General features: G+C 36.7%; 1 protein-coding gene across 7 annotated transcripts in view; it reads right to left on the bottom strand.

Moving 5' to 3' along the window:
• kaznb (kazrin, periplakin interacting protein b) overlaps positions 1 to 19,164 on the bottom strand; it is a 137,683-nt gene that overhangs the window by 38,131 nt on the left and 80,388 nt on the right. Inside the window, exon 1 of one of the 7 annotated variants that reach the window (XM_052569259.1) lies at positions 15,003 to 15,148. The exons of the other annotated variants lie outside the window; for them this stretch is intronic. Within the exon in view, the coding sequence (XP_052425219.1) occupies positions 15,003 to 15,105 (103 nt within the window). The 5' untranslated portion in view covers positions 15,106 to 15,148. Of the gene's footprint in view, positions 1 to 15,002; positions 15,149 to 19,164 lie in introns of those variants that run through there. 7 annotated transcript variants of the gene reach the window in all.

The following is a 19,164-nucleotide window of genomic DNA, read 5'->3' as shown; positions in this document are numbered from 1 at the left end:
GAATATACAGCAATTTTATACAGTATACAGCATTAACTGCTTGTCATGGATCAGTTTCCCCTTCCCGAATCCAAACCTGACTATGCTAAACATTATAGTAAGAATGGAAAAAGATTATTAGAATGAACATTTAAATATCAAATATTGACTGAAAATGATAAAGTCACTAATATCAGATTTGTTGCTGATTTATCATAAATAGCCTGACAAAATAGTTTGTCAACTACATCCTAATTATATAAATCATTGAAAACTAGCTTGCACGTACTGTATACAGGTCTTGATCTTGAAAAATGCACTTTCCAAGTTTGATTATAGTGTATGATGGCATGTTCAAGTGTCAATTTTTTCTCGAAGAGCTTAACACAAAACCCATATCTCCGGATGCCAAGATACTGTTTCTATTCAAAAAGATGTTATTAAAAGAAAAAAATCTCCAAGGAATGAAGGGGGACTCACATCCACCTCAGCTTCGCCCATGCTCTCTGTTCATCCTCCACCTATATCAGCCTCGCACTATTGCAGAAACTCATTACTCACTCCTATTCTTTTGTGTAGGTGATGATGGATCAGTCAAATAAATTGTATTAAAGAAGCATTATCATGATAATGAACTGATAGCTCAATATCAAAGGTGCCAAACTATCACTAAATGAAGTGCGCAAACCATTTGAATGACAATGGCTGTCAAAAGACAATGCTGTGGGCGATGATTCAAAGAGCCGCAGAAGGCCACTGCAGTTCTATTCATGACTGGCGTGGGGAAAATGCTTTGTAGGCAGTTTAGAGATATCCACAGAAGTCAATGGCGCACTGAAATACCCAGAGCCTGGTTGAATCTTCATAATATCTGATAAATAGTTGCCTTCATGAGTTTAAGCAAATTGAATTTCTTGCAACAACTGCCTTGTGGCGAATATGCAATAATGATATAGTATTACTCTGTCAGTCAAGTGGGTTTGGTAGGACTGGAGGACTTGATTTTTCATATAGGGTTTAAATAGTACATGCAGTCTTATTTCTCATTGTCTCTTTCAAGAGAATACCTCTCATTCCTGATGAACAGAATAAAGAGCAAACAGACAATTCCATGTGGAATGTTAGGAGTGACGAGGCGTGTCAGAATAATGCGACGGAAAAATCTCTTTGAACGCCGGATCTCTTTGTGTGAGGTCAGCTGTGACGATAAATATTTCAATAGACTGCTTTCTGTAATATCCGCTGGAAATGCTGAAATATGAGTCTTTTAGAAGCAGTGGGAGACAGAGAACTAGTCAAAAACAACACAAGACACCAGTATTCCTTCAGAGGTTTTCTTGATATTAGACTTTTGAAAATGACCTCCCACAGCTCTATACCTCCACCCTATTCCACACAGCTCTATTGAATTCCTCCATTCAACAAGAACTGAGACTGACAAAGAATACAAAAATAAATGGATTTTTAAACTTAACTGAGACCATTATGTGGTTTTCTTTGGTGCTTTAATCCAGTAGTTTAAATTTTTGATGCGAAGGACTCCTTGACTCCTTTGCTAAAATATTAAAAGCTACTTGTACTGTGTGAGGGAAAGTGGTGATATTATAAATACCATATGTTATTTGCAAAACTACATGAATGGATCATGGTTCTAACAGCAAAAATATATTAAAAACATTAGATTCTGGAAAATAGTCAAATAAAGTAGTGTTCAAAAGCTTTGGTTCAGTAACTTTTTTTTGTTTTGAATAATATTTATTTAGCAAAACACATCACATTGCATCACAAATTGCATCACATTGCATAAAATGCATCACATTGAACAAAAGTGAGAGTAAATGCATTTATAATGTTACAAAATGTTGTTCTTTAACTGATTTTTTTTCATAGATGCCATTCAGTCAAAGGTTCTTTAAAATAACCCTCTCTTCCTTCTGAAGAACCTTCTTTCACCACAAAGAACCTTTTGAGAAACAGAAAGGTTCTTCAGATGTTAAATGTTCTAAAAAGTTTTTTCTATGGTATTGTGAAGCACCTTAATTTTTAAGACTGTAAAAGACTCCTTTTTGAAAGATTTTTTAAAATTAAATTAAATTAAATTGTATTTTAAGACCCCAAACATTTAAACAATAGTGTATATATTTTTTATTATACATAAAATTTACACTATATATTTGAAAAATGTATTGTGCATTAAGGTAACACTCTGCAGAATAAATATAATAATTGTATACTTTTATACTGTTATAGTTTCTCACAAACCACAATGAACAAAAAGATGACTGATGCAAAACTAATTAAGAACAAATTCAATTAGTTAAATTTGACAGTTTTGAAAATTTGTTTTCATTTCATATTTTTACAGACATCTAGCAGATCCCCCACAGATCCTGGGGCACCGGACAACAGTCTAAAAACTGCTGGATTATCCCACAATGTAAACGGGAAAACTGATAATAACACACTGTGGAGAAACATCTTAGCACTCTGAAGAGACTTTTGGATTAGAAATTAGAGGTATTTGTTTAGAGTCAGAAAAGGTTCTACACTAAAGTACCCTCAAAACTAGTCAATAACGAAGGGGATTGTGGGTAGTTTAGCTGTAACCATATCTCTATCACACTGAGATGTTAGGTGTAAATATCAGTAACACATAGAAATAAGAAACTACAGTCCATTGCAGAAAGCGAATAAAGCCTGAGGTAAACTAAAATAATAGTGCTCTTTGAAGTAATGTTTTCACATGAAAGCATTTGAAAAGCAACAGCTATGATTTGTTGCAGGTTCCTAAGGATAAATGTATCTAGTTAAGTGCTTCTCAGGCCTTTACAGTCCAATACACAGTGCAGGGTAGGTTTTCCTGCAGATCTGAATGATTGCTTACTCAGAAGGGATTGACTGGTGCGCAGGGCAATCTAAATGTTACAGAGGGCTTAGCTGGATACTAATGATCCAAGCTGTTCTTTAAGGGTCAGAAACCCACTCAGGGGATCTTGAGGAAAGGTCACAGGGGTTTGACATTTCAATTCCACCTGCCACTGAAGGATAGACGAGTATTTTGTAGAAATAGGCATCAAAACAAAAACTAGGTTCACCTTATACAGCTAGCCGCTAGATTTGAAAGTGAAATTGACGTGTGGCCAAGTATGGTGTTCCATACTCTGAATTTGTGCTCTTCATTTAACCTATCCAAGCACACACACATAGCAGTGAACACACACACTGTGAACACACACCCAGAGCAGTGGGCAGCCAATGCTGCAGTGCCCGTGGAGCAGTTGGGGGTTCGGTGCCTTATTCAAGGGTCTCACCTCAGTCGTGGTATTGATATTTAGATTGATTTCTAGATTTGATTTCTAGTTTTCTAGATTGATTTCTCAAGTGCACTTTGACATTCGGAGCAGTTACAATTAAGTTTGAAACTGATTGTTTTTCACAACCAAAACATGCTCAACTTCAATGTTGCTACGGTCAAAGATAAGCATATTTCAAAAGGCCTCAGTCGGGGGTATTCAATAACTCAAAGATGCCTGGAGTTGAAATTTCACTGCCAGCAAAGGTTTGATTAATCAAGGTCTAATAATAACGTACACTTTCAAGAACCAATATGCTGTAGAGTTAAGAAATTGAAGTTAAGTGAATTTCATTCAGATTAATTTAATGTTCAGGTTAGCAGCAATTACATTTTGAAGGAATGAAAATCATAAATAGTCAAAAAAAGTAACAGAACTTTAAATAATTCATTTTAATAATTCAATAATTCACATACATTCCACTTCAGATGATGTTTCTCCATGTGAATTTTAATGATATGAATTTATGATAAATGATTCCTAGCTCACTGGAACCCCTCATGGGTCTGGATCTGGACTGCTAGTTTGCTAATTGTTGACCTCTGTCCTTTGTGTTTAATTGAGCAAAACAGGCTTTCCTGCATCTGTCAACGAAATTTTGTGCAATAGGTATCAGCTGGCAGTGACTGAGAGTGATTTATTAATGTTATTCAGCACAAGCTCCTCTCTTTGAGAAAAAAGAAAAGTGCCTACTCTGCCCTTTGGGTATCCAAAGCTTACAGCTGTCAGTATGTGCATTAACGAAGAGGGAATGACTGGCGTCTCGGTAATGAAACGTGAGATAGCCAACATCTGATGAATCGCCTTACTCTTCCCATTTGGTTGCTTCTTTGCATTTCATTATTATTCCTAAATAGACTGTCATCTCATCTTCTTTTGTACTGATGTTCAAAGATTTATTTCAGTGCACTCGAGATGCATCATTGTAAGTCCCTGTGCCTGTGAGAACGGTCTTTTACATTTAAGTCATTTTTACTCAAGACCAAACCGAATCCACTTTCACTGAATGTCAAGTGCAGTAATTCTGGGCAATTATCAGTGTTACGGTCCACTGTCCAGTGATTAGGGTTTGTAAGTCATACATAAACACAAAATACAGAAAAGACAGCAGAAATGCAGATCCATGAAAGCTTTTGCGCCTTAATCTGCTTTGATTGACACCTTAGTCATTCACATATTTAATGACATTTCAGTCATCCAATGGAATTAAATATTGAGGTTGCAAAACAATGCGCACCTTCTCGTTTACCTCGTTTAATGGTCCTTCATTATTGAGAATGCAATGAAATCACACAACTACTGAATGAGTGTGAAAGTCCAACTTACTATTCCTAGCAGTACTGTAGCTCAAATAGTAGAGCAAAGCCAAGGTCATTGGTCTGGTTCCCAGGGAATGCTTTAGTTTAAACTCATTATGCATTTGGCAAGTCAATTTTTTTTATAAAACCATCTGCCAAATTCTTAAGTATAAATGGTCTAAAGGGAGTCAAAACATATTAATATTACGCTAAATCTAGGGTTTCCTTTCTTTTTTTTCTTTTCTTTTTTTTAAACACAAACATCTTTCATGTAGTTGTGAAATCTCCTGATGGAGACTTCCAATCACAGCTGTACCAGGCTCTCATCTATTTGACTTTGGGAGCTTTGCTGAGCACGCCGATGAGATAAGGTTGGATTTATATCAAATATTAAAGCTACAAAATCTGTCTGAAAGAAACCCAACAGACACAATGGCAGAACAAGAAGCTTTTCAAACACATTCACACAACCGGCGCAGAGGCATTTTGCAATAAGTAATTGAAACCTCTATAAAAGGTTCAAAAATATTGATGGGAACAGAAAAGGAGGAAATGATCCTTTGCTCATCCAGCTGCTTTTTAATATTCTTGTGGAGTGAAGGGACATTTGGAGAATGGCAGATGCTTAGGTGACCTGTCTCCCTCAGGTCCGTACATCGTATTAGTTTCCTTGTCACATATACTGGCTTATCACCAGCTCCGCCACAGACTTCCAGTCCAGCTGACCGGGTGGTAAGGGACCCAGTATGGGACCCAGGCTTCACCATGTCGGGTCCCCATTGACTTTACTCAGTGGTCTGTGAGCCGGAGCAAGCTGCCAATTACGGATGTGCATTTTGGTCATGTATATATTCCAATTGGCAAGGGGATGCTGTCAAAGCAAAGTTTGAATGCCTTATGTGAGGTTTTGAAAGTTTTACAGAGAGAGAGAATGACAAATATATATTACAATCAACTGACAGAACAACAGACTAAAAATATCACATTGTTACTTGTTAAAGAAAACACCTAGTAAAAAAAAAAAAAAAAATCAAACAATTAATATTACCATGATCAATCATTTTTGAGTATTGAAATATGCTCCCTGAATATGCCAGCACAGACAAGTGCTCAAATTTGCTTCTGAAGCAAAATGTCTTGCCACAAAAGCATTGGGTGGCACTTTATTTTACAGTCCTGTTCCTTATGGACATACTATGTACTTATTATAGTAATTACAATAACTATGTAATAACTAGATACTAACCCTGAACCTACCCCTAAACCTAACCCTACCCCATGTAGTTACCCTGTATTACCAGAACTTTCTTAGATAAATACACTGTAAGTACACTATAAGTACATGTAAGTACATGTACTGTAAAATAAAGTGCAACCAAGCATTGACACTTCATTAGAAATCAGAGTAATTGGATTTTGAACCCGCCTGCAACTTATGGAAAATGTAATGTACTATATCTTCTCTATATATCAATCCCCAGAGAGTGGAGGCTCAAATCGATCAAAGCGTGAAAAGCAGGACTAAAAACAATAGTATGAAAAATTCAAGCACACCTGGGAGGACACAGCAGCTCTCCAGAGAGACGTCTGATTCACTACATTTGAATTATTGATCATAGTCCCTGCTGACAGCTGTACATATGAGAACAGCCTCACAGGTTTGAGAACCGTTAGTGACTTATCTGCTCAGGTTTACATAGTGCTACTGATCCATGCCTAGAACAGGCTAGCTTTCTGAATTATACATAAAAGTGGTCTGTCCTTTGCTATGGTATGGCAGGTAAAGGTGATCACAAGAAGATATATTTATATACCTCTATTGACAACAAAGCCTGTCAGCAAAGACAAATAAGTGTAACCTAAACAGCTCAATTGTGCTATATACTTAAGTTGTACTTCAGCTTGTTGTTTTATCAGATAATAGAGCCGGTCAGATACTAGTGCTTTAGTGTCTGCTAAAATGCCAGCGCTAATGTCAGCGTTGTTTTGTTAGCGTTGTATCGCTTGAATGCCCAACCTGTTGTTTGAGCACTCGATTGGAAAACATTTAAAACCAATCTGTCTACATACAATGTGTATTCTTTTAAAGGAATCGTTCAACCAAAATGAATTTTTTTTTTGAAAATGTACACACCCTCAGGCCATCCAAGGTTGTAACAAAAAATTCTTCATCTGAACAGTTCTAAAGAAAATGCAAATTAAAACATCACAATCCACAGAACTTTAGTCCACCAATTAATGTCTTGCGAAACAAAAAGCTGCATAATGTAAGAAACAAATCCCTCATTAGGTGTTTTAATTTGAAAACTTCTAGACAAAATGCCATTATAATACTTCCTCCAGTGAAAAAGTCCTTCCCTTGTTGTCCTATCACTTCAAAATCCATCAACATATTTGTTTAGAACCGTTTTAAATGGGTTTCGCTTTTGTAAACGGTGCTTCATCTATAAATATTTCTCTCCTGATTCAGATGAGGTGACTTTTTCACTGGAGAAAGCAATTATGGATAGAGGATATTTCAGACGGAAGCCACAGTCTAAAGCAAGAAACATCAAACACGCAGCTTAGACGTTAACTAATGTCATGTGGATTACTTGTGGATTTTTGTGATGTTTTTATCAGCTGTTTAAACTCTCAATCTGACGGCACCCATTCACTGCAGAGGATCAAGGGATGTAATTCTAAATTTGTCCAAATCAGTTCTATCATCTCAGAATAGACATCTCATCTACTTCTTGGATGGCCTGAGGGTGAGTACATTTTCTGATTTTTTTGGGGGTGAACTATTTCTTTAAGTGCACTTACTTTCAAATTGAATCTTGTTAGCGATTGTGAAAAACAGAAAGACGTCACACTTTTTCCTCCGGTGTCTCATTAGAAAGCATGCTGATGGCATCTGCGGTTTGAGCGGAAGTGCTGGCTTCAGGACTTGTGTTGATAGCCGTCTGCTGGGATGGGGTCTCCCCAACTCCTCCTTCTCTTTTCAAGTTAATGGAGTGCTTAGATGACATTAGTCATTTTTTTTAGCTGCAACACGAGTAGGGGGAAATGAAAGTAACATATTGGCCCCTGATCGATATCTGGATAGGAGACGTGTGGGGAATACAGCAGTGGAATATAGAGACTGCGTCACCGCTGCAGCACGAGGAGACGATGAGAGTGTGTTCAGGGTGAAGCGATGAAAGTGCCGATCGATGCTGTCGAGACCCTGGAAAGATTCCTAATGAATAAATCATGCTCGCAGAGGTCTTCAGCATTTAGACCTGGATCTGCGGAGCAATTCCTATGCTAATAGACTCAAGGGTTATTATAACAGGGCATGTAAACAAATCATTATGGCTGATATAAATAGATCATCTATGACGTTATTAATATCTCTAGAACTAATTCTGAGAGGCTGTCACAGTTTATATTATTAGTGTCGTTCCATATTAAGTCTCAAGGCTTTTTTGAGTGTCAGCTATGTGATGAATTTTTGAGCATACGTGAGAACTGCAAATTAATTTATGGATGATAATTAATTCAGTCATTCTATGCTACCCAGTGTGATTCATTCAGTACTGCAAACATGTCATAAGAGACAAGGTAAAAAAAAAAAAAAAAAAAGGAAATAAATAAAGGAACATTTTCTTCCATGTCAGCCTTTTTCTTGTGACCAAAAATGGAGCGCAAACAAATAACTCACACAGATGCTTAAACCAATCTATCTGCCACAAAACAAGCCAGGAGCGATACATAAATTTACAGCAGGAAGGAAACTATACTACGACAAACTTGCTTATGAATCAGAACTACTGGCAGACTCTAAGGGATATTGGCCATTGGAGTAATGCTTTCAATTATTTTTGCAAGATTACAGACAAATTTTGCACTGTGATGTGTGTGGCATTACATGACTTTGCAATAATCAGTATTTTTGTCTTGTTTTCCAGTAAAAACATTTTTAAATGGAATTGTTCACACAAAATCATAATTTACTCACTCTCATGTTGTTCCAAACTATGACTGAATTTATAAGCTTCTCTAGAAGCTTGTGTTCTGCAAGTGAACGTCGCTTGATTGTGCCATCCCAAAGAAGCACAAAGTCACTTTTACGGACTTTTAAATTAAATGTTCCCTTCTGGTGGAATGAACTTCCCAACTCAACCCGAGCAGCTGAGTCCTTAGCCATCTTCAAGAATCGGCTTAAAACACATCTCTTCCATCTTTATTTGACCCTCTAACTTTAACACTCACTATTCTAATTCTATTCTTTAAAAAATCTAACTACCTTTCTAATCTTTTTGTATTCTATTTTCTTTTAATTTATTATGCAATTGTATATGTATGTGTGTGTGTATGTGTAAAGACCTCTAACTAGCTTGCTCTATTCTTTTATTTTTTTTTATTCTATCTGTTTTCTTTTTATTTATTATATTAGTTAAAATCCCATGCTACGTGTACTGTGTTAACCTAACTGAGACTTGTTATAGCACTTATATATCATTGCTCTTTTTGTTGTTTTTGATTGCTTCCACTGTCTTCATCTGTAAGTCGCTTTGGATAAAAGCGTCTGCTAAATGAATAAATGTAAATGTAAATGAATTTATTCTGTGAAACAGAAAACATTTAGCAAATGTTTTGTAGTTTTGCACTCCACTGATATCCATTATACAGAAAAACATGATGACAAAATTACAATTTTCCTTCAAACATTATGCTATTTTGCTGATTTGGAGCTCATGAAACATTTCTTATTATCAAGGCTGAAAACTCACTTCAACATTTTGTTTGCTTCTAAAGTAAATGCATCTTGTTCACAACTTTGCAGATTTTCACTGAAAAACAAGATTAACATGATAACTGTTTGCAGGGAAACGCATATAATAATGGGAAACCAATGATAAAACAGCCAAGTGAAATTAAATGGCAAATATGTCAGGCATACAAAATAGTTCTCAGAGAATCCACTCCCACTGTACTGATGAAGCCTGTAACTAACGGCCTGCTATGTGGTGACATTAATTAGCATCAAAGTTACAAAGCACATGAAGTTTGCACTGATGGGGCCTTTGGCCTCTACTAATGCATCAGACAGGTAGGAGGTCCAACTGTCACTAAAGGAGAAGCTGAATTATTCCTAGTTAATGGCAGCCTTTCCACACATTGGAGATTCAGAGATTAAAATGCATGTTCAAGTCAATTAAAACAGAGGACGTTCCCTTTCATGTGCAAAAACTGTACAAGGGTCGCCAAATACGTGGTTACGCTAATTTTAGGCAAAATCACAAGGTCATGTTTGAGAATAGGAAAGTTGAGAGAAAATGTGTGTGTGGAGCGCTAAATTCCAGGCACACTCTGTGACCACTTTGACCCCGGATGAGGACACAGAGCAGACAGGCTATTCATCTTTTTTGCCCGCTCACAGTCTGAGCAATTAAGGGTCCGTCTATGACTGGCTTTCTGACCCCAAATGCGGCATGATTATAATAAATTGCTCAATTAATGCTAGTCTTGCAGTATACACAATTTACTAATCCGAGTTCTGTTTGATTTAGATTTCCAACTAGTGGTAACGAGTTGCCGGGCTTATCTGCCCCTCAGACACAAGTCTAATTTGTGCTCTGATTCCACAGACAATGCTAGAAAAATGTGAGCAAATACAATAACAAATAGGCATCTCATTAGCCTGAAGACTGAGACTGGCTATCAGTGTAGGTGTCTTCATAGACATATTTGAAACTCTCATTCCAAATTAATGCCTCCATAAATGAATGAACCAACAAACCAACCGTTTCAATAATGCATGCCCACACTTGGCCTCTGTGTGATTAATGTTAAGTACAGACAATAGCAGACTGGCTTAGTGGTCGACAGCGGGATTGATCTGTCCTCATTACCAGCTGTAGACGAGGAAGAGCTTACTATAAGTGTCAGCAGCATCTACGTCTATGTCCAAGCAGACTGGTTTTATATTTAAAATCATTTACTCACCTTCAAGTTGATTCAACCCTGTATAAGTTTATCTCTTCTGTTGAACACAAAAGAATATATTTTGAAAAAAAAAGAAAAAGGTTGATGGTCCCTACTGACATCTACTTTTATGATACTATGGAAGTCAGTGGGCAACTGTTTGGTTACCCATTCTTAATAGTGAGTGACTTCTTTTGTGTTTTCAACAGAAAAAAAGAAACTTGGTTTGGAATAAACTGAGGGTGAGTAAATGATGACAGAATTTGACTGTCCCTTTACACAATCCAATCCATTTTATGAAGAAAATGAATGGAAAAAAATACTTTCGTAACTTAACCTGTGAAAAAAGCAGGTGTTCTCTAATGTACTCTATTTTACCTGACTTTACACTTCCTCCTCATGAAACTCCGGTCAGGCTCTAATTAACAAGCTCTTTGGCTAACAGCTATAGATTTCCATAGAAGGAGGAATTCTGGAAGGATTTCCAGTGATGTGGGCGGTATTGCACAGGGTACTGGCTAAATAAAAGCCAGTGAGACTGCAGGCAGTGAAATGGGCCAGCGTGGATCAATGTCAGGTTCACCAGAGCCAACAAAGTGATGTGATTCACCATAATGGAAAGAGAATGATACTGTGTGACATACCACCATATGAGTCACTATGAGCGACAAAGTAAGAGTAAGGGACAGAAAGGAGAAGATTGCTGAGGAGAAGATGAAGCTTATTGTGAAAGATTGTTGGAAATCTTGTCAGTTCATGGCACGAGGGACAAATGAACCACTACAGAATTTAATTAAAATTGGTGATGCCCAATCATTCTTTTGAGTCAAATCTTTTCAGCTAATTACTTTATCCAATTCATAAAACATTTCACTCACGATTTTTACTCAAGTTCAACTCTAATCCGGTTGCAATGTTTACCATCTGACTAAAGATTATAAGAGAAAAAGGACTTTTAAGCTCATCGAACACAAAATAGTTTTTGGTGCCTCAAGCATTCTGAATTTATTTTCCAATGGGGTGAACTAATCCTTTAACAAAAGCACAGATCTATTAAAATTCAGAGAAATTCACTAAAATGTCCTTGCTCTTTTAAATAATTTGAACAAAGGAGCCATTTAAATAAAAATCGCTTACATTGCAGGTGAAATGAGGCAAGTTTTGCTACACTATGTATTTAGGACAGACAAGTATCTAAAACACATCAGGATGTCCCCCGCGGCACCTCCTTGTCCCTGATGGGAAGTTTAAGAGGTGTTCCAACAAACGTTCTCCTCTAGAGCGGTGTTTAATTAACAAGCCAGGAATCCTAATTATGGAGACCTCAGCATTGATTTTATTTAAGCAAGATTTAACCCAAACAGCCTCAAGAGACGTTCAGAGCAGCTAGCGAGGCTCGATTGGAAGACGAATATCCTCGCAAGTGGCCTAAAATACCTCTCATTAAAGGCTTATAATCAACGTGCCCTCTAAAATGCACCATCAAAAACACACTCGTTCTATGTCCACAACGCATTATGTAAATAGTTTCCTCAAAAGGTCAAATGCAAATTTGGTAGAAGTAAGAGCGGAAAACTTTTCTAATTTCGTAACGGAAAAATTCTTCACCAAACTTCTCCCATTTTTGATCTATGTCAAGGGTAAAAGTAAATGTCATTCCAACTCAAACGAAACCTTTGGAAACTGTAAAATGAGTTAAGCGACCTATTATTTGTCTTCATTAAAAGGAACATTAAGTGTAACAGTTGTGGCCTTGCTTTACATTTCTAGCATAACTTCACATGGAACTTCACATGGCTTTTCCATTATTTAATAGTCAAAGAATGTCCATTAAGCTACATTAGATTTCTCCAATTGAACTCAAAAGAAAACATAAATTATTAAACCTAAAAGAATGAGCAGCACTGATATGTTGACATGGCTGTGGGATGGAAACACTATAGCGGGATGCAGGCATGCAGAAAAAATGATAAGAATGAGTTTGATGTCATAACACACGCCTTGAAGATAAATATTTTCTTATAATATAGCATATCCACATGAGGGACTGCGTTGTGTCTATTGGCACTTTACTCGCTCAGAGAATACCGTCTTAGTTGCTAAGCAACGGTTACATAAAAAACACAAGCTTAAATCTGAATCCCCTTTGCACATGAAAGTATCTGGGGAGAAAGTGGGGGAGTAGTCCACAGTTCTTAAAAAGATGGAATGAAGATGAACACAAAAGACAATTGATTATAGGTGAGAGAAACTCACATAATTACACTGCTTGCAAAGCATCACAGAACTACATTTTTCCTCCTTATCCACACATTTTATCCATCAATTAATTCAGACTCAACTGCTTAACATAGATTTCATTCAAACTTTATTCTGTAGATCATTTCTGTTACTAAGTCTCAGATGTGCTATTTTGTGTTTTCGTAAACGTTATCACTTTCTCATTCACATTATCAGTTTAAAGATTGTGTATCATTGTATGAACAAATGAAGGCCATTTATTCATAGAACCCTTTTCAGTGGTAAAGATTATGACATCATATCAGAAACTTTTACAGGGTTTTTACAGCGAACAGTATTTTAAAAAGTCAGGCGTCACTATAGATCATACTTCAGCAGAGGTTTTAATCACGGTTAATCATCTGAATCACTTTTACTCATTGTTAATCACGGATAATGAATCAAACTCTTCAACCTGGCATACATATAAACCTCATCCAATATGTGCAACAAAAAAAATAGGCATTTTGTGAATTATGCAGTTTCCTAGAAAAAGCATGCATAAATCGTGTGAATGAATTAAATCAAATCAAATCAAATTACTTTTAATGTCACATCACCACAGCACATGTGCCTTGGTGAGTGAAATTCTTGGGAGTGTGTTGGATAAACGTTGGATAAACGTCTGATGCATATGGGACACAAAAGTGGAAGCACTTCGGGAGTATCGAAGTCGTCATCGGATTGGTTAAATTCTACAGTATTTCCAGGAGACGTGTGTGTCACATTCTTTAACATTCTGCCTGGAAACAAAGATGCCGTGGCACCAAACCCCCTCACAAAAGAAGAAAGCCATAGTGTTTACTACTGATGACAAGCGCTTATCAGAACCAACTAAACACTGGAGTTTTTTAAAATGCGTCAGAGAGTTTTACACACCAGTCTGTTACGAAATGTGACGCTGAACAAAACGAACTTTGATTGATAATTTGACATGTTGGTCAAACGGCCTCATGGGCGGGCCTTAGCCAAGGAAAACTGCCATAAATTCCAGACCTTCAGCCGTCAGTCTGAAGGTCTGGCTATGCGAGACTACATAAATCATTACTTGCAGTAACACCTCCTTTATTATACAAAGTGTTATTCTGAGAGAAAAAGCTATGAAAAGCAGGCCAAACAATATAATCAGTGTGTGCACATGTGGCGCCTTGTGAGCCAATGGAAGCCAGTTAACTTGCCCAGCGAGAGATGGTCAACATTGAACTGGTCAGGTGGAGCCTGACAATGAGGAAGAATTACTGCAATTGATTTTTTTTTTTATATTAAATAGTAAAATTAACAACCTATGAATCCTAAATATGGAGACCTCATTGATTTTATTTAAGCAAGATTTAACCCAAACAGCCTCAAGTGACGTTCAGAGCAGCTGGCGAGGCTCGATTGGAAGATGACTATCCTCGCAAGTGGCCTAAAATACCTCTCATTAAAGGCTTATAATCAATGTGCCCTCTAAAATGCACCATCAAAAACACACTCGCTCTATGTCCACAATTAATAATTAAAAATAATAATTAAATAAATGATCTTACTCAATTTGACACATTTAGCTCATAACTAAAAAAAGTGCTGTGTGATAGTGAGGAAATCTAGCTGATTTTACACGTATTAAAGGTTCTATTTGGCCTCTCATTTAGCTCATAACTAAACAAAACTCAAAAATGCAGTGTGAAAATGGACTACGGCAATTGCAAAAAACAAAAAAACAAAGTATAAAATAAACATAAAATAAAAAAAATGTCTTACTCATTTTTGAAACGTTTTCAACCCCTGTGCTATGAAAGTGACATCCAAAGCGATTCTGTCTTTTCACCAGCCCTAGTATGCGAGAACCGCTGGTGTCAGATGCCCTGATACTGCTGAGCTCAGTTTCAAATGATGTCCTAAAATCTGTGAGGGCACAACCGAAGAGGTAAAAATGAGCAGCCTTCTACTAACCACAGCACCATGTCTTGACATACAGAACAGATCCTGCACCAGCTAAAACATGAATCCAAAACAAATTCCACAGTAGTAAGTGGGACAATGCACATCTGGCGGACGAAAGCCAGTGGATTACAGTCTCTACTTGATGCTAAAGCTAACATTCTTTGCTGTTCTTAAAGGACTGTCTGAACAAAATGAGCATATTAATACAGTTTACCTTGCACTAGATCCTCCTCATCCAGATCCCAGGGCACACAGCCAGGCCAGCGCATGTTGTCTTCCATCCAGGACCATGGAGACGCCAAATTTGCTCTCTCCATCCCGGTGTAACCTTACCTAACTAAAGCTGCCGGTCGTTGTGGCACACTCTCAGTCTTATTGACCCATCCAGTGCTTCTCCAGCAGCTGGTGCAGCCCTCCCCATCCCCCTTTCCTCACTGTAACACTTTCTCGCCCTGCCCAGGAAGTGGGCTGCACAGCAGATGGTTAGTTTCTCTCTCACTGTCTTTGTCTTACTGAACCCTCCCATTATACTTTAATCACAACCACTTAATGTGCAGCAGTGTCACAAATAAGTGATATATATGCAAGTCATAGCTTTGAAATACCATAGCTAAAGCGTTACTGATCTAATATTAGCCTTGACAGGATGGCTTTGATATCTGAATTAGAGAAAACGGCATGTAAACGAACACCACATCCAAACATCTCTGCAATTAGTGGGCTCATTGACGCAGCTTCAGTATTTGTGTGGACTCACTTGTGTTTCTGTGGATAGTATTCAGCTCTGGGTAAGGAGGACATACAGTGCCACATCTTAATGAACTTAAAAGATTAGTTTACTTCCAGAATAAAGTTTTCCTGATAATTTACTCACCCCTACATCATCCAAGATGTCTTTCATGTCTTTCTTTCTTCACTTGTAATGTAAAAAAAAATTCTCCATATAATATACTTCAATGGTGGCCTTCTAAGAAATTAAGAAATTAAAAGAAATCATTTTTTTCTCCTTATTATGGAGTTTAATAGAGTTGAAGGTCCGAGTTGAAGTTTCAATACAGCTTCAAATGATCCCAGCCGATGAGTAGGGGTCTTATCTCATGATACAATATGGTAAAAAATAAATAAAAATAATAAAAATTTTAATCACAAATGCTTGTCTTGCACAAGCTGTGCAATAATAAATTCCTACTACATTTTTATTCTGAATTAATAAGATAAGTTTCTAATTCAATTTACAATTAATTTAATTTATTTGAATGTTTACTGAAAATTACTGAGTTTCCATACACACAATAAACCTTCATTTGAAAGATTAATGAAAGATTAAAAAGCATAATAAACATTAATACATATGAAATAGTAATTTAATATTAAACTATAAAATTGCGTAACTAGAAAAACAACCTGTATATTCATTTTTTTTATTTCACATGACTTTTCCAAGTCTGGAAACCACACCTTTTATTTTGTTTTATATTAATTTATTTAGTCAATTTAGTCATGTTTAGGTTTGGGCACGTCTCTTTAACTCACTTTAAAAAATGATTTTGAGATTAGAAAGTACTTTTATGGTTATGGATAAATGAAGAGCTTGCAGAAGAGGTATTTTGAAAAATGGCTAAGGATTTGAATAGGAAGTGGCTGGTACTGCTGACCACAGAGGACGGTCAGTGGCGCCTGTCACAATGTCAGCAATATTATTGGGACTGTCAGTCATTAGTCGCTGAAATGCATAACATTTTATGCTAACCTGTACTAAATGCTAGCTTAGCTGTGCATGTTCATAAAAATGTGCAATAAGTTTCAGTGACAGAATAAGAGAGCAAAGAGAGGTGTAAGAGAAGTGAGAGACTGAGTAATTCAAGGACACACATAAAACTCTCAGTCTGGCACAGTGTGTCCGTGTTATTCCACTGCAGTAGGGCTTAATGGAGTCCAGATGGGCTTCTCCTCACTTGTGTCACTAAGATTATGTCAAATCAAGCAGTAAAATTTCCAGTAATCCTCCCCAGCCTTTGGCCTTCACTGTTTGCCTTTAGCCGCTGGCCTTCCATGCCCTGGACCTGTCCTAAGTCAACCAATACTGCAGCTCCACCTGTCAGGAGCGGCCCCAGGGCCCCAGGAGGCATGGCTTGGGATACTATGAGTCTGTGAGGGAGGCTGGACTAATGGGTTCTTTCAGTCACAGAATTCCACAATGCAACATTCTGGACAGCAATCAGAGGCACTGCTCATTTAACACATGAAGAGGACATTTCTTAAAGACGCAGAAGCACATGACTAAAGGGTTAAATGACTAATGACTGTTTTTGGTAATTGAAATAAAGGTAAAATAAAATAAAATATGAATATTTGATTCAAACTTAGAAATGTTGACTTGGCAACTAACAGAAATAAATGTTTAAGTTGAAGTAGAAAATTATATATATAAAAAAGCTGAAATAAAATAAAGCTATACAGAAATATAAGAAAACTGTAACACTTTAGTATAGGGACCAATTCTCACTATTAACTAGTTGCTTATTAGCATGCCTATTATTAACATTTTGCTGTTTATTAGTACTTATAAAGCATATTCTGGATAACCAAATTCTACATCCCTAATCCTACCAATAACTAAACTTAACAATAACCTTACTAACTACTAATAAGCAGCAAATTAGGAGTTTATTAAGGGAAAAGTCATAGTTAATGGTTTGTTAATGGCGAGAATTGGACCTTAAAATAAAGTGTGACCATAAAAACGAACAAAACTGACAACAGCGATTAAAAACAGTTCAGTATTTGAAATAAAGTTTAAAATGGAATACAAATAGTTGATGAAAAACTGACAAATGAACAAAGGAAAAATATGCTTAAGCTTAAATTTGATATAAAATGGCACTTTTTAAACTAAATTAATAAAATTATAATTAAAATTGTAAATATTAAAATAAAAGCTTATTCAAAATATTAATAAACACTATTAGTACTATGACAGTATAAGTATAGGACTGTTATAGTACTAGTAAGTATCACTTACAGGAATAATAATGATAATTCAGTCATCACTTCCTCATCGTCATGTCTTTACAAACCTTTATGACTTTCTTTGTTCAGAATAATAACACAAAATACTGTTTTTTGTCTCTACAATGAAAATGTGTGTTGTTTGAGGTCCTTTTTACTTTCATTATATGAACAAAAAGAGTATATATATATATATATATATATATATATATATATATAGAGAGAGAGAGAGAGAGAGAGAGAGAGAGAGCGAGCAGCTGTAACTATAATAGCTAAATCCAAAAAGTTAGCAAACTTAATCTCAAGTTCATGGAAAATACAACTCAAGTGCAATAACAGTAAGAAAGTAATTAACTGTCCCTGTGAACACCTGCCACCTGGCTCTTCATTCTAATACATCATGATGGAGAGTCCCCTGTCACTCTGCCGCTTCAAAGCAATTAAAGCCTAACAGTATATTACCATGGGCTCATTCCCTGCCTCTGACAATTAAAGACTTCTCCTCACCCAATTCATCATGTTTGAAGCATGTGTGCTGGATGTATTCAGGATTATCCAGACATACTCCTTCCATTCATACCTTTTCCTTTCCAGGGCACACAGGCAGAAATCTGCTTACAAGACAAGTATTTGGAGTTCATTTGCAAGCTTAAATGACTTAGCTTTTCATTCATAACAACATACAGCACAGCAGCAGCGCTTCATATTACACCTTAGACACTGGAACAAGTCAGCAAAAAAAAAAAAAAAATCTATATAAACAACTATTTTGCTGAGTTAACGTTTAAGCTGTGGTTTAAAATGGAAGAGATTAACTGAATTTTTGCAAACCATAAACTCATTTAACTTAAAATGAGACTCGTGACTGTCCAGCGCAACCGATAATTACCTTCCTGGATGTTCTTGGCCTTTCACATCCGCTCCTTCCTGTTCTGACAATACCATATACCTGCTTCCCTCGGTGTTGCCAGAAAGGAAGATGGCCCACAGCCAAGAATATTTTCCCATCAAACAGAACAAATACCATCTGTGGCTCGAAATAACTTTGAACAACTTGGCTAGCCTCTTAAAGGCGAAAATGGAAATAAAGAAACAACTGAGCCCCCTCCAAAAAATAACAGAAGGAATTAGCAGATTTAAACAAGACCTGTAATTACACATTTGTGCTGATAAACTGCGAATTCACTTTCCAAAAGCCCCCCGTTGTTCAATCCTGGATTGCTTTCAATGTGTACTAACTCACTGCCATCAGCAGCAGCCTGCCAGTTTGATTTCCTCAGCCAGTAACACAGATATTCCACAAACAGTAATTCTGTTCCTCATGGGGCTTGTAAGGAAGGCCCATAGTGATAGAATCCAAAGAGCAA

Source organism: Carassius gibelio, chromosome B11, assembly GCF_023724105.1.
Source record: "Carassius gibelio isolate Cgi1373 ecotype wild population from Czech Republic chromosome B11, carGib1.2-hapl.c, whole genome shotgun sequence".
Classification (NCBI taxonomy): Eukaryota; Metazoa; Chordata; class Actinopteri; order Cypriniformes; family Cyprinidae; genus Carassius; species Carassius gibelio.
Note: the sequence above shows the minus strand (reverse complement) of the source record. Positions and strands in the feature narration are given on the sequence as shown.